Source organism: Haematobia irritans, chromosome 5 (assembly GCF_050003625.1).
Source record: "Haematobia irritans isolate KBUSLIRL chromosome 5, ASM5000362v1, whole genome shotgun sequence".
NCBI lineage: Eukaryota > Metazoa > Arthropoda > Insecta > Diptera > Muscidae > Haematobia > Haematobia irritans.
Window position 1 is genome coordinate 8,451,284 of NC_134401.1, and position 21,505 is coordinate 8,472,788.

Consider the following 21,505-nt stretch of genomic DNA (forward strand, 5'->3'; position numbering starts at 1 on the left):
CGGCGGCGACTGAAATCGGCGGCGCGACTCGGCGGCTTCATTCTCTGTTCTATAGACAATTTTTATCAAAATTTTATTTCTATACAAAATTTTGTCAAAATTTTATTTCTATAGAAAATTTTGTCAAAATTTTATTTCTATAGAAAGTTTTGTCAAAATTTTATTTCTATAGAAAATTTTTACCAAAATTTTATTTCTATAGAAAGTTGTTATCAAAATATTATTTCTATAGAAAATTTTGTCAAAAATTTATTTCTAAAGAAAATTTTGTTAAAAAGTTATTTCTACAGAAAATTTTGTTAAAATTTTATTTCTATAGAAAATTCTGTCAAACTTTTATTTCTATAGAAAATTTTGTTTCTAAAGAAAATTTTTGTCAAAATTTTATTGCTATGGAAAATTTTGTCTAAATTTTATTTCTATAGAAAATTTTGTCAAAATTTTATTTCTATAGAAATTTTTTATCAAAATTTTATTTCTATAGAAAATTTTTATCAAAATTTTATTTCTATAGAAAATTTTTATTAAAATTTTATTTCTACAGAAAATTTTTATCAAAATTTTTTTTCTATAGAAAATTTTTATCAAAATTTTATTTCTATAGAAAATTTTGTCAAAATTTTATTTCTATAGAAAGTTTTTATCAAAATATTATTTCTATAGAAAATTTTGTCAAAAATTTATTTCTATAGAAAATTGTGTCAAAAATTTATTTCTATAGAAAAGTTTGTTAAAATTTTATTTCTATAGACAATTTTTATTAAAATTGTATTTCTATAGAAAATTGTGTCAAAAATTTATTTCTATAGAAAATTTTGTTAAAATTTTATTTCTATAGAAAATTTTGTTAAAATTTTATTTCTATAGACAATTTTTATCAAAATTGTATTTCTATAGAAAATTTTGTTAAAATTTTATTTCTATAGAAAATTTTGTCATAATTTTACTTCTATAGATAATTTTTATCAAAATTTTATTTCTATAGAAAATTTTTATTAAAATTTTATTTCTACAGACAATTTTTATCAAAATTTTATTTCTATAGAAAATTTTGTCAAAATTTTATTGCTATAGAAATTTTTTTTATCAAAATTTTACTTCTATAGAAAATTTTTATCAAAATTTTATTTCTATAGAGAATTTTTATTAAAATTTTATTTCTATAGAAAATTTTTATCAAAAATTTATTTGTATAGAACATTTTGTCAAAATTTTATTTTTATAGGAAATGTTGTCCAAAATTTTTTATAGAAAATTTTGTCCAAATTTTATTTCTATAGAAAATTTTTATCAAAATTTTATTTCTTAGAAAATTTTGATCAAAATTTTATTTCTATAGAAAATTTTTATTAAAATTTTATTTCTATAGACAATTTTTATCAAAATTTTATTTCTATAGAAAATTTTGTCCAAATTTTATTTCTATAGAAAATTTTGTCAAAATTTTATTTCTATAGAAATTTTTTATCAAAATTTTATTTCTATAGAAAATGTTTATCAAAATTTTATTTCTATGGAAAATTGTGTCAACATTTTATTTCTATAGAGAATTTTGTCAAAATTTTATTTCTATAGAAAGCTTTTTCACAATTTTATTTCTATAGAAAATTTTGTCAAAATTTTATTTCTATAGAAAATTTTGTCAAAATTTTATTTTTATAGAAAATTTTGTCAAAATTTTATTTCTATAGAAAATTTTGTCAACATTTTATTTCTATAGAAAATTTTGTCAAAATTTTATTTCTATAGAAATTTTTCAATTTCATTTTTCAAAAATTCAATAGTCAACCAGAAGATAACAATCGATTTTTCAAAATGTTATTTTTTTTACTGTGCCTATCATAACCGGGCATTATCATTTGGCCGATTTAATATTTGCTTTTGTTTTTAAGGTCCTTTTTGTAACCTAAAGTTTAACAATTTTGTTTTTTTGTCCTTTCATTTTAGTATCGAAGATGATCATGAAATTGCACGAAATCTGGAACAGGTCAACATAAGTGGTAACAATGAAAAATGTGTTATTTCTTAAGGAGCTATTCAAATGCCACTACTTTAGGCCACTTCAATGGCTTTAACAAAAGGAATTCAAGAGACTTCCATGACTGTGCAAACAACAACAAAAATGTTCATCTATAACAAAAACAACAGCAGCAAAATTAAGAATAACAAAAACCCTATATATATAAGGTTTTGATATATAACCGAATATATTTGGAAATCAAACAAAACAAAAAAAGCGTGCAAAATCAACCATAAAAAAATTCTCTAGGTGTGTGTATGTTTAGCTTTATATATTTTATAAAAAAAATATAAAAAATAACCAAAATAAATGGTATATTATATACACATATATATCATGGTATATATACATAATTTTACATTATATAAATGAAAATAACGAAAAACTAAATCTGAAATGAAAATTATATATTCGTTATCCATCTCAATGCTCCCTTTCATCATTCGATCATCAAATGTAATTGGGGGAAAACACTAAATAGATATCTATTCCCAGGTAGATAAACAGAAAAAAGCGAAGCGTTTGAAATGTTTTCATATAACGAGATTACTAAACAGATAGTATAAAAAAATATTTTCAAAAAATATATGAATTTAAAAATCCATTACAAATTCCAAATTCACATACATAAGAAAAACAAAAACAAATGAAAAATCCTATAAAAAAATAAAATAAAGTAAAATACTAAATATATTTTGGATCCAAATATGATACTATAAAAAACTATAAAAGAAAACATATTTTTCGGCAAAGAAATTATTAAAGAACAATGAAATATTTACGGCAAAATCAATATACTGCAAACGAATGAAATTGAAAGATGAAAATTCAATTTAAAATATAAAAATATTAACTAAAAAAAAATTCAAAAACAAACGTCCGTTAGAAATTTAAGATGAAAAACAAAAACGAAATTAAATACACATTATAAGAAATATATCACAAAATAAATTTAAAAATTTACAATTAAATTGTAATTAAGAACAAATGCTACAAATGTTTGAAACAAAATATTGAAAATTATTTTTTTTGATTCCATTAATTTATTCAATTTTTTTGGTACAAAAATTAATTGATTAAATTTTTTTTAGTACAAAAATGAATTTATTTAATTTTTTTAGTACAAAAATTAATTTATGTCTATTATTTTATATATATTTTTATGGTTTTACGATTCTAATTTGGTAGAAAAATCAATTTCGATATAAATGCCCATGCTCCCAAATCCACTACAGGATTTCAGGTGAATGTGAATCAATTCCACGATTTTCGTGTCCTACAATCCACTTTCAACGGAATTTTCGTGAAATCAATTCACTTGCAAAAGTCTTGGTGAAAGTTGAATTATGTCCAAGATAGGTGTATTTCGGGTTAAAAAAATACTCGCGTAAAAAATTTGAAATGTTTTATATTTAATACATAAGTTTTATTAAAACTGCGTCATTTTTAATTTAAAAAAAAATAATAAATTATAATAAGTCTATTGATTCCACTTATTTTGATTTCCGCCTTAGTGAGTTTTTGGGTGATTTGTGCAACCCAGTTGGTTACAGAAAAGTTCAAAAAAGAACGTGGAATTAAGAACACCAAATTTTCATGCTCGTGGATTTGACGTGAATAGTGGAAGTGGAATTGAAGTGGATATCGGAACATGGGTGAAAATCATCTTTGGAATGGACTTTTTATTGTCTTCAATATCCCCAAAAAAAATCTACCATTTGATTTTCAATCAATGTTAATTTTTTTTTTGTTTTGCTATCTCCAGACACCAGGTTAAACTTTTTTTATAATCGACTTTTTTCCATTTTTGTATATTTTAAAGGTCTTGTGGTAATTTGTTTATTAGTTTTTCAAACATTTAAGCATTTGTTCTTACAAATGAAGTAATTTTGCTTTTATTTTCAGTTTTGAAAGTTGTGCCATTTGTTTTTTAAAATCCCTTAAAAAAAAGAAGTCATATATCCAAAATAAAATTCATATATTTTCAATGTTCGCTTTTATAATCCTCGCTGCCTTTGCTGCATCCTCCCAAACAATGTAGAAGATACTCACTTTGTAAGAGAAACCATGTTCAAAAAAACTTTTTATAGGTTTTTTAACAAATTTTCTTTTTTTTAGATTTTTTTTTGTAAACTTAAAACTAAAATCTATTTCAAAATTATAATTAACTCTTATTTTTTATAACGCTTCTCACCAAAAACGAAACCGAAAAAAACATTTATATACAATAACCATGTAAATTAAAATGGACCTTAATTTTTTTTCTTTATAATTTTTAGTATATTTTTTAGTTTAATTTGTTTTATAACCTTAACTAAAGAAAATTAAATTTAAGTTCTAACTAAGTGTGATCCATAATTTAATGCAATTAAACAAATGTTTATTTCTTTTGTACATTATTTATTTTTTTTTCTAAATATATGTGACTTCCTAAAATGTCGCTATTTAAATGGTTTAGTTTTTACAATATATAGTTTTTTTTTGTGGTTTTAAATTAATGTATATTACTTAGCTTTATTTACTATGTAGTTTGTGTGTACATTTTCTTTTTCATGTATAATTTATAATATTTCTATTTTAGTTTTTAAATGATATGTAAATTGTTTATTTTATAGATAATTCGCTTTCCTTATACAATTATTTTTATTCTTTTTTTTTAATTTTGTATAATTTATACAAAAATAAAAGAAAATAAATACAGATCATAAAATCTTATTGAATTAACAAATATGGTCTGAAAAAAAAAACAAAGAACAACAGAAAAGAACAGAACTTAAACTTCAACTAATTTTAGCGTTCATTAGCTATGGTATAATTTTTATTAAATAATAAGACAAAGAGAAATTATTACAAAATATGAATTTGAAATAATTTAACAGAATATAAAATTATAATTAAAAATTAAATAAAAAAAATATATTTATCAACAATACAGTGGCGGGCGTTTAATTTTATATTAATGGAACTATAAAAATATTTTGAAATTGGGTAAGACCATAAAAATTAAATAAAAAACATATATTTATTAATGAAATGAAACATATATTTATTAATGAAATTAAAAAAAAAAAAAAAACAAGTATATACGGCCGTAAGTTCGGCCAGGCCGAATCTTATGTACCCTCCACCATGGATTGCGTAGAAACTTCTACGAAAGACTGTCATCCACAAATACTTGGGTTGTGGTATCTTAAAACTTCTTAATATCGTTTTATAAATTGTGAGTTAGTCCATACGTGGTATATATTAGACAAAAAAGTTATGTATAGTTAAGTCTACAAATAATTACAAATCGATATGGACTTTTTGCACGGTACGTAGAGAGCCAGAATTGAAATATGGAGTCGCTTATATGGGGGCTATATACAATTATGAACTTGATATGGACCAATTTTTGTGTGATTGGCAATCGATTTATCTGAGGGATATATATAACTATAGACCGATATGGACCTAGTTAGGCATGGTTCTTAACGACCATATACTAGCACAATGTACCAAATTTTAACTCACTCCGAAGAAATTTGCTCCTCCATGAGGCTCCAAAACCAAATCTCGGGATCGGTTTATATGGGGCTATATATGATTATGGACTGATATGGGCCACTTTTGGCATGGTTGTTAAATATCATATACGATCACCACGTACCAAATTTCAAGCAGATCGGATGAATTTTGCTTCTCCAAAAGGCACCGGAGGTCAAATTTGGGGATCGGTTTATATGGGCGCTATATATAATTATGGACTGATATGAGCCAATTCCTGCATGGTTGTTGGATACCATATACTAACATCACGTACCACATTTCAACCGAATGAGATGAATTTTGGTCTTCCAAGAGGCTCCGGAGGTCAAATCTGGTGATCGGTTTATATGTGGGCTATATATAATTATGGACCGATGTGGACCAATTTTTGCATGGTTCTTAGAGACCATATACTAACACCATGTACCAAATTTCAGCCGGATCGGATGAAATTTGCTTCTCTTAGAGGCCTCGCAAGCCAAATCGGGGGATCGGTTTATATGGGGGCTATATATAATTATGGACCGATGTGGACCAATTTTTGCATGGTTGTTAGAGACCATATACTAACACCATGTACCAAATTTCAGCCGGATCGGATGAAATTTGTTTCTCTTAGAGGCCTCGCAAGCCAAGTCGAGGGATCAGTTTATATGGGGGCTATATATAATTATGGACCGATGTGGACCAATTTTTGCATGGTTGTTAGATACCATATACTCACACCATGTATCAAATTTCAGTCGGATCGGATGAAATTTGCTTCTCTTATAGGCCTCGCAAGCCAAATTTGGGGGTACGTTTATATGGGGGCTATACGTAAAAGTGGACCGATATGGCCCATTTGCAATACCATCCGACCTACATCAATAACAACTACTTGTGCCAAGTTTCAAGTCGATAGCTTGTTTCGTTCGGAAGTTAGCGTGATTTCAACAGACGGACATGCTCAGATCGACTCAGAATTTCACCACGACCCAGAATATATATACTTTATGGGGTCTTAGAGCAATATTTCGATGTGTTACAAACGGAATAACAAAGTTAATATACCCCCATCCTATGGTGGAGGGTATAAAAATATTTTGAAATTAGGTAAGTTTATAGTAATGAAAAATATTAAGGCCAAGGGTGTAGGGAAGTATCGAGAATAAAAATATATATGATAATAAAAGATGGTAACCCTAATTGGCCTATCGGCTTTGAACGAAGAAATCGCCTTTGAATTGAAAGAGAACAAATTTTTCTGTAAAATCGTAGAAAAATTTATCTTCATACCTACCAATGGCATTTATTTTAAAATTTTAAAAAATATATATTTCCCCAAGTTTGAGGCCAAACCTCTATTTATAACACTCATACGCTCTATTGTCCTATCTATTTTTAATAATCATACGCACCGAAGGCAAAAAAATGGGAAAAAATACATTATGAAGCAATAAATTTTTTTTTTTTAAATATTAAGTTTACGACGAGGTTAAAAAAAATGAATGTAAACAAAGAATTTATAAACAACATCTTCAGAAATATTTTCATTGAAACAAATAATTTTTAAGAAAAAATGTATGCTTTTTGCATGTCCGCTTGTCATACAGATTGTAATGGTTTTATTGGGGCGTTTTCTTCAAGGCAAAGCTGACTCAGCTCATTTACATGACTGGTTATACCCATGAGACTGAAGAGCTTGGACTTACTCGGAAACACGACCTGCAGGCACACGGAACTTGTCGCTTGGGCAGCGTCTAAGGACGGACTATATGGCGACCCAGCATGTATACGAGGGCAAGCTAAGATTGATTTTCCCAAGCATAGATGACTGGGAGGAAAGGCGTATACTTTAGGAGATTTGAACATTTATACGGACGGATCGAAGATGGCTGAAGGCACGGGCAGTGGTATCTACTACGAAGAGCTAGGGATCAGAGAGTCATGTGGATTAGACAAAGCATGCAGTATCTTCCAGGCGGAGGTAATTGCTGTCGCCAAAGCTGCGGAGCTCCTGTTGATGAGGCCGATATTCAGAAGCGATATCTGCTTCTTCATCGACAGTCAGGCAGCAATGAAGGCCTTGGATAATACGAACATAACGTCAGAGGTAGTCAGCCGCTGTCGTAGAGAACTCAGGGTTCTCGCTGAACAGCATAATATAACTCTGTGCTGAGTACCTGGACATTATGGAATAAGGGACAATGAGGAGGCAGATGTACTGGCTAAAGAAGGTGCCCGCGGCACGAATAACATCATCACGGACGTTTCCCCCCGCTATCTTTGTATACTTACAGGGTCCATGCTAAATATGATGAACTGTGGAAGGAACGATGGACTTCCTCTTAGGGTTGCGAGCAGACCAAGCTGATATGGAACGATAAGAGAGGATTTGAGGCCATTGATAGGCATCATTACGGGACACAATACACTTGGGAAGCCTATGGTAAGGATTGGCTTAAGGGCCGATGATATTTGTAGATGGTGCCTTGACCCGGAGGCTACAGAAGACTCTTACCACTTTCTGTGCCAGTGTACGGCTCTATCTTTTAGAAGAAACAAGATCCTGGGCTCCTTTTTCTTGCAGGACATTGCTGAGGTGCGTGACTGTGGTTTGAAGGATATACTCGCCTTTATCAAGGCTTCAGGATGGAAAACCTAGAAAAGCGTAAAGGAGTTATGACCGACCAGGGCAGATGAAGACAGATGTCGAAGACGAAAGAGAAAACCACGAGGAATCACAATGGACCATCATGGTCTAAGTGGACACCATTTCTCCGCATAAGGTTTTTGGTGTCATCCTCCATAACCTAACCTAACCCTGACTCAGCTGGTGATGCTCATTTTTAGCTAAATCGTATATTCGCACCAAAGACGAATAAAATTTTCTGTTTGATTTGAAAGAAATTTTCCAATTGTCTGTATGATTGAAGCATTACACCACGGGAGGCACCGTGGTGCAATGGTTAGCATGTCTGCCTTGCCTACACAAGGTCGTGGGTTCGATTCCTGCTTCGACTGAACACCAAAAAGTTTTTCAGCGGTGGATTATCCCACCTCAGTTATACTGGTGACATTTCTGAGGGTTTCAAAGTGGTCTCTAAGTGGTATCACTGCAATGTGGAACGCCGTTAAAAGGAGGTCCCTATAAAGAGGAGGTCCCTTGTCATTGAGCTTAATATGGAATCGGACAGCACTCAGTGATAAGAGAGAAGTTCACCAATGTGGTATCACAATGGACTGAATAGTCTAAGTGAGCCTGATACATCGGGCTGCCACCTAACCTAACCATGATTAAATTTGGATGAGTTTTTCTATTTTAATTTATAAATTTAAGCAGATTAAGAATTTTAACTCGTAGAGTATGTGCGGAGGATACATATTATTTGAAAATATTCTCGTCATACAAAATATTAAAATACAAAATATTTAACAAAGATATATAAAATATATTTTTTTAGTTTTTCGTTTGAGTTTATTTAAATAAATTGATTGTGCAGTTTGTCCTACTTTTGGGCCTATGAGGATTTCTCAAATTTATTTAATTTTGGCAATGTTTAATTTTATTCTGGCATCGTATTGATTTAAATTGAATTTTAAACGAATTAAAATAACTCATACGCTCATTGGTTCGGAATCATTGATCGTATTTATAACACTAATACGCCCCATTGGTTCATAATAAATTTATTGAAGCTAAATATGATTCCTTAACACGTTGAAAACTCTATGATAGAAATTGCCTTGCTTGACATGTATGAATAGGATGAAATCATAAAATTTCTTATACGGAGTATAGTATTAAAATAGAGTTCGGAATATTTCTCCAAATTTAATTAAGTCTGGCGAAAGTTTCATATATAAATTTTACACGAAATAAAATTACTCATACGCTCATATTTGCTTTTTTGATTTTTATTTCAAAATTGCAAAAAGTCGGTTTTTCCAAAACTTGAAGCAAAGATCACATGAAGTCTCTATTTATAATACTCATACGCTCTATTGTCCTATCTATTTATAATAATCATACGCAGTGGAGGCAACAAGGAAAAAATAACTAATTTTTTTGTTTAACAGGACATTTTCAAAAACCTCAATGTAAACAATAGATTTATAAGCAAAAATTTCAGAAATAGGTTCATCGAAATATATAATTTTTGAGAAAAAAAGTTTATGTGGCATTACAATTTCTAATTTAGGAGGTTCGATGGGTTTATTATATCTCATATCTCAAGAGAAAATTTTCGTATAGTTACAAATACATTTACACGCTTACAATTTTGCTCGTGGAAATGCTAAAGACAAGTACTTTCCTCATATTGGGAGGAGTGCCTTCGTTCCATATTTTTTGGGGGAGTTTTGTTGGGTGTTACCTAAAAGAGTATTCGGTTATTTGACTTTCTCTTATTATGGTATTTTTTGTTTTAATTTTTTTTTAACTTTGAAGAGAATTTAAATCCAAAAAATTTCACATATTTTGAATACTTACCAAATATTTTAGTTTTTAATAAAAAAAGATAATAATAATCCTACGGTTGTTTTTTTTTTTAATTTTTAGCATTTATAGTACGATTCTTTAAATATTTATTTATATATTATTTCATTTCAAAGAGATCTTTTTTCGTTTTTCGAGTTTTTTTCTCTTTATGAAATACATAGTATTTACAGATAAATTGTAAAAATTATCCAAGATTTTATCTAGAATAAAAATTTTCGATATGATTTTCCTTTTTTTTTAAATTTAATAATATAAACTACAATACAAACATAAGGAAGGCCTAAATATTAATTTCGAAAAAAGTTTGCTTTAAGCTTAAAAATAAGTGCACAAATTTGTTTTCCTACAGTTTTTAAATATATTCTTTTTATTTTTTTTTTCAAAATTCAAAAGAGGTTATACATTTAAAAAAATGATATCATATATACAATAATCAACTTTTTAGGGTCTATTATAACTAGGCATTTTTTTAATCGTGTCTGTTCTGGTACACACATGTACAAGTTACGTATGGTGTCACACTTAAAAGGTGTTCTGGCCAACACTATACACCGTCATAGACCTGAAAATGTACACGAACATTTCTTTTGTGTAGGCTTAGTGTACAGCCATCGTATGCAAAGTTAGAAGTTTTTATAACAAATAAACAGATTCTGAAACTTTAATATGTTTTTTATAAATATTTGCAAATTTTATTGGGAAAGTCACTTATATATGGCAGAAACCACGATTTTAAAAATCCATCTAAAATTTGAACCGAAATTTCCTCTGATTGGTGTATAAATTTTGGGGTTGTTTTAATCAGCTGATTTTCAGTGTGTTCGAAAGTATAATGTTGCCACAATTTTTAAAAGTTAACACAAAAAAGTTTTAAGCAAAATTATCTTTGATTTTTGTGAATACTATCCGCTTTCCTAAACAAATCAAAGGTCTTTTTGAAAATGTAAGGCAATTAAATTATAACTTTTACAAAATCAATGGGCTAAGAAAAGTGAATTTTACCAAATTTATTGCATGAAAAATATGGCATTTTCAATTCTGCAAAGTGTTCTTGGTGCACAAATCACTGAGCAAATTAAAAAAAAACTAACGCCGCCAATATCTTTCTGCACATGGAGGCCGCCACGATAGAAAATTTGTTTTCAATATTATTGTAAATATTTAAGCAATACAAATGAGAAAAACCTTAACAGAATAGTTAATTATGCGCACTATAATTCAATTTCCTTTAATGTATGGATGTTAAAAACTGTTTGACCAAAACCAAAATAAAAACTTCTCCGCCGCCAAAAACAAAAACGAGAACGACACGGCGATCGTTTGTTCATGAGTAACATTGAGGAGGGATAGAAAAAACAAATCAAAACAAAGGTAGAAATCGCCTTCTTATTTGTTCTTGATAAATTGCTCTTGTCCTTACATTATTCACTGCTAACAAAAATCCGGCAGGCATTTTATGGCTTTTAATTACGCACTTACTTTTAATTTTTTATGTTTATACCGGCAAAATATGTTTTGTTTATAAATTCTGTCTGCAAATAATATGGCTTGCAGAAAAAATCAGCTGTCACATTTTTCGATTAAAAGTCCGAAAAAAGTGTTCACACGTGTGACTCAGAACAACTAACTTTGTGTGTGGTGTGTAGAAAGTGTATAGTGTGGTGCACAATGCGGTGTGACCCAGAACAGGCATGAATAATAATTTCTTTATAAAATAATGGTCATTGTTGTAGCTATAGTTGTAGATATGGATTTGATTTGAATGAATCATTTAATTTTTGTTTTTAATTTTTTTCTCTAAAGGTAGACATTGGTTTCTGTGGTTTGGAAAGCTTTTACGAATGTCTTCTTTAATTCGAAAGAAGGGAAAACAAATTTCTTGTGGTAGACAAATTTCTAGATAATATTGGTATTCACAATTTAAGGCCACTTTAGTTGTTTCACTGTTGGAAGTTAATTTTACATCTTATTTCTAACAAAATGGTAGACATGTTTTTGTATATGTATTGTAAATTTAGTATTTTTCTTAATTAAAGGCCACTTGCAAGGTTTGATCGTAGATGTCAAATACAATCAACTACAATTCTGTAGAATTTTGTTAATGTATGTTTTTTCATCCACAATCCTTGTTTAAAGTTTCCACTTTCTGGATTATATTTATCGCCATACAATTTTTAAGTTTTTGCCGTTTCTGTTTCTCCTTTGGCGGCTTGGGCTGCAGCTGCTGCAGCAGCCTCAGCAGCTGCCTGCCTTCTTTCCTCTTCCATTTCAAGACGTTCAACTTTACGGATTTTACTTAGTTTCTCTATTAATGAAAACGTAAAAAAAATTAATACAAAATATTTAACAAAGATATATTTGAATAAATTGAATTTTACACGAATTAAAATAACTCATACGCTCAATGGTTCGGCATCATGAACACGGTTGCCAAAGTTGGTAGAATTCTACCAAAAATGGTAGATTTTTTACTGTTTGGTAGATTGGTAGAATTCATGATGTTTTTGGTAGATTTTGCAAAACATTCCTCTCACACTAAGTACCTTTCCATAGAAATAAAATTTTGAGAACATTTTCTATAGAAATAAAATTTTGAGAAAATTTTCTATAGAAATGTTGATAAAATTTTTTTTTATACTAACCACAAAAATTTGATCAAATACTTAAAAATAAGATTTTTTAAATTTGGTAGATTTTCTATAGAAACAAAAATTTGACAACATTTTCTATATAAAGTAAATTTGGACAAAATTTTCTATAGACATTAAATATTGACAAAATTTTCTATGGAAATAAAATTTTGACAAAATTTTTTTTATACACACAAAAAAATTTAATCAAATACTTAACACGTATACGCCCCATGGGTTTATATTAAATTTATTAAAGCAATAAATAATAGAAATACAATTTTGAGAAAATTTTCTACACAAATAAAATTTGAGAAATTTTTCTTTAGAAATAAAATTTTGATAAAATTTTCTATAGAAATAAAATTTTAAGAAAATTTTCTATAGAAATAAAATTTTGAGAAAATTTTCTATAGAAATAAAATTTTGCGAAAATTATCTATAGAAATAAAATTTTGTGAAAATTTTCTATAGAAATAAAATTTTGAGAAAATTTTCTATAGAAATAAAATTTTGAGAAATTTTTCTCTAGTAATACATTTTTGACAAAATTTTCGATAGAAATAAAATTTTGAGAAAATTTTCTATAGAAATAAAATTTTGAAAAAATTTTCTATAGAAATAAAATTTTGAGAAAATTTTCTATAGAAATAAAATTTTGAGAAAATTTTCTCTAGAAATAAATTTTCGACAAAATTTTCTCTAGAAATAAATTTTTGATAAAATTTTCGATAGAAATAAAATTTTGAGAAAATTTTCTCTAGAAATAAAATTTTGAATAAATTTTAAAAATAAATAAAGGTAGAGAAAATTTTCTTTAGAAATAAAATTTTGAGAACATTTTCTAGGGAAATAAAATCTTGAGAAAATTTGTATAGAAATTAAATGTTGAAAATTTTTTTCATACTAACCACAAAAATTTGATAAAATAATTCAAAATAAGATTTTTTAAATTTGGTAGATTTTTTATAGAAAACAAATTTTGACAAAATATTTTCTATGGAAATAAAATTTTAACAATTTTTTTTTCGTACTAACCACAAAAATTTGATCAAATATTTCAAAATAAGATTTTTATATTTGGTAGATTTTGGGTACAATTTTCTTCATATTTTGATTATGAATCGTATTTTTAACACTTATTCGCCCCATGGTTCATAATAAATTTATTGAAGCAAAATATGATTCCTTAGAACGTTGAAAACTCTATGGTAGAATTTGACTTTCTTGACATGTATGAATAGGATGAAATCATAACGTTTCTTCACAAATTTTCTACACAGTATAGTGGTAAAATAAAGTTCAGAACGTTTCTCCAAATTTAATTAATTTTGGCGAAGGTTTCATATTATTTTGGGATCATGCATTTAATTTAATTAAATTAAAATAACTCATACGCTCAATGATTCGGAATCATCAATCGTATTTTTAACACTTATACGCCCCTTTGTTGATAATATTCAGGCAATATATGATTCCTTAAAACGTTGAAAATTCTATGATAGAAATTGACTTTCTTGACATGTATGAAAAGGATGAAATCATAAAGTTTCTTCATAAAAATTCCTAAGGAGTATTGTGTTAAAATAGAGTTCGGAACGTTTCTTCAAAATTAATTAATTTTGGCAAAGATTTCATATATGAATTTTACACGAATTAAAATAACTCATACGCTCAATGGTTCGGAATCATCAATCGTATTTATAACATTTATACGCCCCATGGTTCCTAATAAATATATTGGAATAAAATAGGGTTCTTTAAAACTGTTCCCTTATTCTTTGAAATTGCTCTTCTTGACATATATGAAAATGATGAATTCGCAAAGTTTCTTAACAAAAAATTATACAGGGTATATTTAAAAAAAGGAATGTTTCGCCAAAGAAGCCCTGCACAAAAGTTTTATGGTTTTTTAACCTTTTTTTTGTTTTAATTTCCCTTATTTTACTTACTTGCACACTTCAACATTATGGTACCCCACCAAATGCTCCAACCCCAGCCGACAAAACAGAAAAGCACACAAAATAGTTGGGCAAATGCCACAATGGTATTGATCAGTAATGCGCCAAAACGTGCTTTGGCGCTATCATAATGAGAGAAGCGTGGTATACCCACACATAGACAAAAGAAACCAGATAAGAGGGTTCCTGCAAGATATCAAAAAATCCTTATAATAAAGAGAGACATATCAAGTGGCAACTCATTTAAAAACATACCCAATCCTGGTATCAAAATATTACATAGGGCACAAAACCAGGCCAAGCATAGAGGTAAGACAGGTATAGCTCCCTTCATTTTGGATGTGTACTCCACAAGGTCCACATGTAGTTTGCGACGGGTGTCCTAGAAAATGGATAAAAATATCATAGGATTAAATGATAAAATTATGTTTGCAAAAATATCCCAAGTATATAACCTAATATACAGTGAGTGTCATAATAAAGTGTACATACGAATTTCTACGATTTTATTAGACATTACCTATAGAGTAATTAGACTCTAGTTAAAATTAAAAATCAAAAATAAAAAAAATCCAACACTGCAAAACTCTTTGTTAAAACAAACCCTTTGTACAATTTATTTTGACGCTCACTGTATTTTTGTGGGAATATAATCCATACACATTGTCGCAAACCTATTTTTAACAAATCGAATTTTTAATTATTATTAAAATTATAAATTTTTGTTGTTACAAATTTTTAATGAGAAAAAAATATGTTTGCTGTGAATTGATTATTGTTATAATCACTGTATTTTTGTGGGAATATAATCCATACACATTGTCGCAAACCTATTTTTAACAAATCGAATTTTTAATTATTATTAAAATTATAAATTTTTGTTGTTACAAATTTTTAATGAGAAAAAAATATGTTTGCTGTGAACTGTTTATTGTACATGATCACTGATATAAAAAAAATTATATTAAAATATTTAAGATATAAAGTCTTACCTCTGGTGGTGGTGCCCTAATACTTTGCCTTCTACTATCGGCAACTTGAACCTTTTTCTTGCGGCAACACAATAAAAAGTTGCAAAAACGTTTACAACATCCCCTTTGGTAGGAAGAGAAAATATTTCATTGGTAAATGTGATTGCAATAAAATTCTAAATTCCATTCAGTATTCATTACTTACTGTTTCACTTCTCCATTCTGTCCTTCTAGTACAGCGGCATCTGTAGGTCTTATACCCGCCTCAGGGTCTTGCCAAGCCACCGATGAACCAGCCATTGATCCGGTCGATGAATGTGATCTTTTCTTACGACACGGTATACAGAAACAACATTTCTTCACTTCCGTCTCATCACCCGTCTTCGGATCGATTTTATTCACCGAACGACAACAGAATATCTTACTCAAACATAGACCACATTTACTCTGTTTTGGTGGTCCCATAGACGATGAGGTTGTCGGTCCCAAAGAATGCTTCTGCTCCTTGATAGCTGGCTTGGCTTTCTTTTTGCAACAACTTTTACAACAATTAAGTTTTTGCCAGCATGAAGTTTTACCCTTTGGGTTTTCATCGATTAATTGGAGATTAGTGGTGGTGGCACTACTGCTGGCTGAGAGTACTGGTCTTTTGGCATCATCGTTTTTATCATTACGTTTGCGTTGACAGCAACGAGAGCAGCGTGAGCAACGACAACGTCGACATGGTATACAGAATTTAGCACAACATCGGCAACAGCCTCGGGGCGGCTCGTCTTCTTGATCTAGGGATTTGTTTTCCAGATATTCTTGACTACCGGATCTGAAATGTGAGTACAGAATTTAGTTATGGCATTTAAAATAAAATTGTAAAATGATTCAGGTGCCGTATTAGTTATATTAATATAAAGTACTATAGCACATATTAGTTATTTTAGGTGGTACGTTACAAATACTCCACCCATTTCCCTATAAATGTGCTAGTATATTTGAGAAGGTAGTTATATAGAGACTAAAATTCCCAACTCGGGAGAACTTTTCCCAATAAAAATTCAGACATTAATTTTTAATATTTTTTGGGTATTTTTGTCCATTTTTGTTTCATATGTATTTTTGTTTCATATGTAGAGAAAAAAAATGTAATTGTTATTAAAAATCATTTTTTGACATTATTCATACGCACCCAGTGCAGCAAGTGCTGACCATAAGGGAGTACATGGGAGCGTATGGTAAACTTTATTTCTAATTTTTATGAAAATCAAAAAAACTGGGTATAAAATTTGTCAGTATACCTACTGTCGAGAAATTTTTTTGAGTTTAATTTTAAATAAGAAATGTTTGCCGTAGTTCATACGTACCCTTGCAACAAGTAGGAAGTAAACCAGTGTTGCCAGTATTGGGGATCGCCCCCCCCCCCCCAAGATGGTAATATTTTTTGTGAATGGAGAAGAAACTTTAGAGTAGGAGACATGGGGATTTGGTGCGGAATTTCTATATATTCGGGAATTTTTCAAAATCGGTTCCGTATAATAAATAAGGTTTACGGGAAATTCTTCTTATTTCTACATTATTAAAAATGAAGCACAGCGAATTGTCAAAATTTAAAAAAGAAAATATTGCTCCACATTATTCGTCCGCATACAACAGTGTGCAAATCGAGCAGGTGGTCTAGAAACGGATGCGGGATTTTATTTTGGGAGCGAAAATTTATAATTTCATTTTGCCATTGTGATATTATTTGGACTCGGGCCTATATGCTGCCCGGTGAAAATTCTATTCCTATAGAAAATTTTGACAAAATTCCATAGAACCTTTTCAAAATTTAAAAATTATGACAAAAATTTCTATAGAAATAAAATAATGATAAAATTTTCTATAGGAATTAAATTTTGACGAAATTTTCTATAGGAATAAAAAAAAAATTATAGGAATAAAATTTTAACAAAACTTTGTATAGGAATAAAATTTTGACAAAATTTTTTAAAGGAATAACATTTTGAAAAAAAAATCTATAGGAATAAACATTTTGACAAAATTTTCTATAGGAATAAAATATTTGTCAAAATTTTCTATAGGAATAAAATTTTGGCAACATTTTCCATATAAGAATAAAATTTTGACAACATTTTCTATAAGACTAAAAATTCTGAAAATATTTTCTATTGTAATAAAATTTTGACAAAATTTTCTTTGGGCCTAAAAAGTTTGAAAAAAAATCTATAGGTATAAAAATAGGAATACAATTTTGAAAAAATTTTCTATAGGAATAACATTTAGACAAAATTTTCTATGAAATAAAATTTGGATAAAATTTTCTATAGGACTAAAAACTTAACTAAATGTACTACAGTGAAACCTCTGAAAGGTGGACACTCACGGTCACCTAAATTTTGTCCACATTTGGGAGGTGTTCATACGTTCATAGTTCATACGTACCCTTGCAACAAGTAGGAAGGAAACCAGTGTTGCCAGTATTACGGATACCCCCCCCCCCCTCACCAAAAAAAAAAAAATTGGTAATATTTTTTAGTGAATAGAGACGAAACTTTAGAGTAGGAGACATGGGGATTTGGTGGGGAATTTCAATACATTCAAAATCGGTTCCGTATAATAAATAAGGTTTATGGGAAATTCTTCTTATTTCTACATTATTAAAAATGAAGCACAGCGAATTGTCAAAATTTAAAAAAGAAAACATTGCTCCACTATATTCGTCCGCATACAACAGGAGCAGGTGGTCTATAAACGGACGCGGGATTTTATTTTGGGAGCCCCAGCGAAAATTTATAATTTCATTCTGCCATTATTGATTTTTCATAAAAATTAGAAATAAAGTTTACCATACGCTCCCATGTATTCCCTTATGGTCATCACTTGCTGCAGTGGGTTGCGTATGAATAATGTCAAAAAAGGATTTTTAGTTAAAATGACATTTTTTGTCTATATACAAACTACATATGAAAAAAAGGACTATAAATGCCCAAAAATATTGAAAATTTTTTTCTGAATGTTTATTGGAAAAAGTTCTCCCGAGTTGGGAATTTTAGTCTCTATATAATTACCTTCTGAAATTATATAGAGACAAAAATTATTTGGACTCGGGCCTATATCTTGCCCCGTAAAAAATCTATTCCTATAGAAAATTGTGATAAAATTCCATAGAACATTTCAAAAATTTGAAAATTATCACAAAATTTTCTATAGAAATAAAATTATGGTAAAATTTTCAATAGGAATAAAAATTTGACAACATTTTCTATAGAAATAAAATTATGATAAAATTTTCTATAGGAATAAAAATTTGACAAAATTTTCTATAGGAAACTTTGGTGAAATTTTCTACAAGAATAAAAAAAAATTGTATAGGAATAAAATTTTGACAAAACTTTGTATAGGAATAAAATTTTGACAAAATTTTCTATGGAAATAAAATTTTGACAAAATTTTTAACATTTTGAAAAAAAAAAATCTATAGGAATAAACATTTTTTCAAAATTGTCTATAGGAGTAAACATTTTGACAAAATTTTCTATACGAGTAAAAATTTTCTATAGGAATAAAATATTTGTCAAAATTTTCTATAGGAATAAAATTTTGACAACATTTTCTATATAAGAATAAAATTTTGACAACATTTTCTATAAGACTAAAAATTTTGAAAAAATTTTCTATAGTAATAAAATTTTGACAAAATTTTCTTTGGGCCTAAAAAGTTTGAAAAAATATAGGTATAAAAATTTTGACAGAATTTTCCATAGGAATAAAATTTTGAAAAAATTTTCTATAGGAATAACATTTAGACAAAATTTTCTATGAAATAAAATTTGGATAAAATTTTCTATAGGACTTAAAACTTGACTAAATGTAGTACAGTGAAATCTCTGAAAGGTGGACACTTACGGTCACCTAAATTTTGTCCACATTTGGGAGGTGTCCAAGTATGAGAGGTTAATTTTAATGCGTTAATATAGCAACCGTTCCCAGGCAACTGTCCACGTTTGGGAAATGTCCGGTTTTCAGAGTGTCCAAGTTTGAGAGGTTTCACTGTATATGAATAAAAATTTGGACAAAATTTTCTATAGAAATAAAATTTTGACAAAATTTTCTATAGAACTAAAAATGTTGACAAAATCTTCTATAGGACTACAAAATTTGAGTAAATCTACTATATGAATAAAAATTTTGACAAAATTTTCTATAGGAATAACATTTTGATGAATTTTTCGATAAGAATAAAATTTTGACAAAATTTTCAATAGAAATAAAATTTTGACAAAATTTTCTATAGAAATAAAATTTTGACAACATTTTGTATATTATAAAAAAAGAACAAAATTTCTTTAAGAATAACATTTTGAAAATTTTTCTATAGGAATAAAATTTTGACAAAATATTCTATAGGAATAAAATTGTGACAAAACTTTCTATAGGGATACAAATTTTGACAAAATTTTCTATAGGAATAAAAAGAATAATATTTTGACAAAATTTTCTATTGAAATAAAATCTTTGATAAAATATAGGACTAAAAATTCTATAGCACTAAAAATTTTAATGGGACTAAACATTAAAAAAAAAGTTTTGACAAAATTTTCTATAGGAATAAAATATTTGTCAAAATTTGCTATAGGAATAAAATATTTGTCAAAATTTTCTATAGGAATAAAATTTTGACAACATTTTCTATAAGACTAAAAATTTTGAAAAAATTTTCTATTGTAATAAAATTTTGACAAAATTTTCTTTGGGCCTAAAAAGTTTGAAAAAAAAAAATTCTATAGGTATAAAAATTTTGACGAAATTTTCCATACGAATAAAATGTTGACAAAAATTTCTATAGGAATAAAATTTTGACGAGATTGACACAATTTCTATAAAAAGAAAACATTTCCTATAGACAAAGAAAATTTGAAATTTTGACAAATTTTTCAATGAAAATAAAATTTTGACTAATATTCTATCAAAGTCAATATTAAGTCAACATCTTTAAAAATTTGAATTCTCGTTTTAGGTCATATTATCCATGTCCATTTGCGGGCAAGTTCTCCCTATTTGTAGAATTAGCAATTTGCCCTTGTTGGTGCGAGCTAAAAATATTTAAAACTTCGACACGTTTATAACCCAGCAAAAAAATGTGGAAGTTCTTCTCAAAGCACAACTTAAAAAGAACTTCCAAAAATGCTCTCCCAAAGATGTTCTTTATTTTAACTGCACAGGAAGTTCATTTGAGTGATTTTTTTCTAACACGCTTTGTTCATATTTTTAATGGGAAATTTATTTTTATTTGTTTCAAATAGGTTAAAACCATATTAAGAATTAATAAAATGGTACAAATTATTTAAATTTAGCCGAAAAAATGTTAAATCCTTTCTACAAAAATTGCGAGTTTTGATGACAAACGTTCCAGACAAGCGTTATAATGCATTAAAAATTATAAAAAAATTTTAAAAATTATTTATTTTTCAAAATATCACAAAAATTCTTAATTCACATCCAAAACATTGAATTTACCTCACACCTTAAGAAGTGATGCAAATTCAGTACAGCGGCTGTTGAAATGGTGGACATCCGTCCTATGACAAGCCCATGTTAAATTCATCGCTTCTGCGTCAATTAAGCACCACTTCCGGATCCAAAAAGAACATTTTCACTACTTTTTGGGCGACGCTTTTTTTGCTGGGAATATACCCAAAATAATTGGCGCTATTACGGGTTATCATATAATAATAAATAAATAATAAATCAATTCTTTCAAAAAAAATATTATTTTCATAAAACGAGAAATATTGTATAAAAAACGCCAAACTAAGGTTTTTTTATTTGGTAGTTGGTATTTTTATTTTTTTTGCTTGGGTGGCAATCGTGGTTCGGAATCCCATTTTTATTTCTCGAGCATTTGGAGACCATAAGTTCTT

General features: G+C 28.2%; 2 protein-coding genes across 4 annotated transcripts in view; one reads left to right on the forward strand and one right to left on the reverse strand.

Moving 5' to 3' along the window:
• The window catches only part of Ehbp1 (Eps15 homology domain containing protein-binding protein 1), a 94,731-nt gene extending 89,879 nt beyond the window's left edge, over window positions 1–4,852 (forward strand). For all 3 annotated transcript variants that reach the window (XM_075309062.1, XM_075309060.1, XM_075309061.1), the window contains one exon: window positions 1,948–4,852. In XM_075309062.1, coding sequence (XP_075165177.1) covers window positions 1,948–2,029 — 82 coding nt within the window. In that variant the 3' untranslated portion in view covers window positions 2,030–4,852. The remainder of the gene's footprint in view (window positions 1–1,947) is intronic.
• Window positions 4,853–10,691: 5,839 nt separating this feature from the next.
• LOC142240697 (protein stum-like) overlaps window positions 10,692–21,505 on the reverse strand; it is a 34,947-nt gene continuing 24,133 nt past the window's right edge. The window contains exons 2-6 of the mRNA XM_075312401.1: window positions 15,799–16,413; window positions 15,615–15,717; window positions 14,878–15,004; window positions 14,614–14,808; window positions 10,692–12,336 (exon numbers count right to left, since the gene is read on the reverse strand). Of these exons, the coding sequence (XP_075168516.1) occupies window positions 12,206–12,336; window positions 14,614–14,808; window positions 14,878–15,004; window positions 15,615–15,717; window positions 15,799–16,413 (1,171 nt within the window). The 3' untranslated portion in view covers window positions 10,692–12,205. The remainder of the gene's footprint in view (window positions 12,337–14,613; window positions 14,809–14,877; window positions 15,005–15,614; window positions 15,718–15,798; window positions 16,414–21,505) is intronic.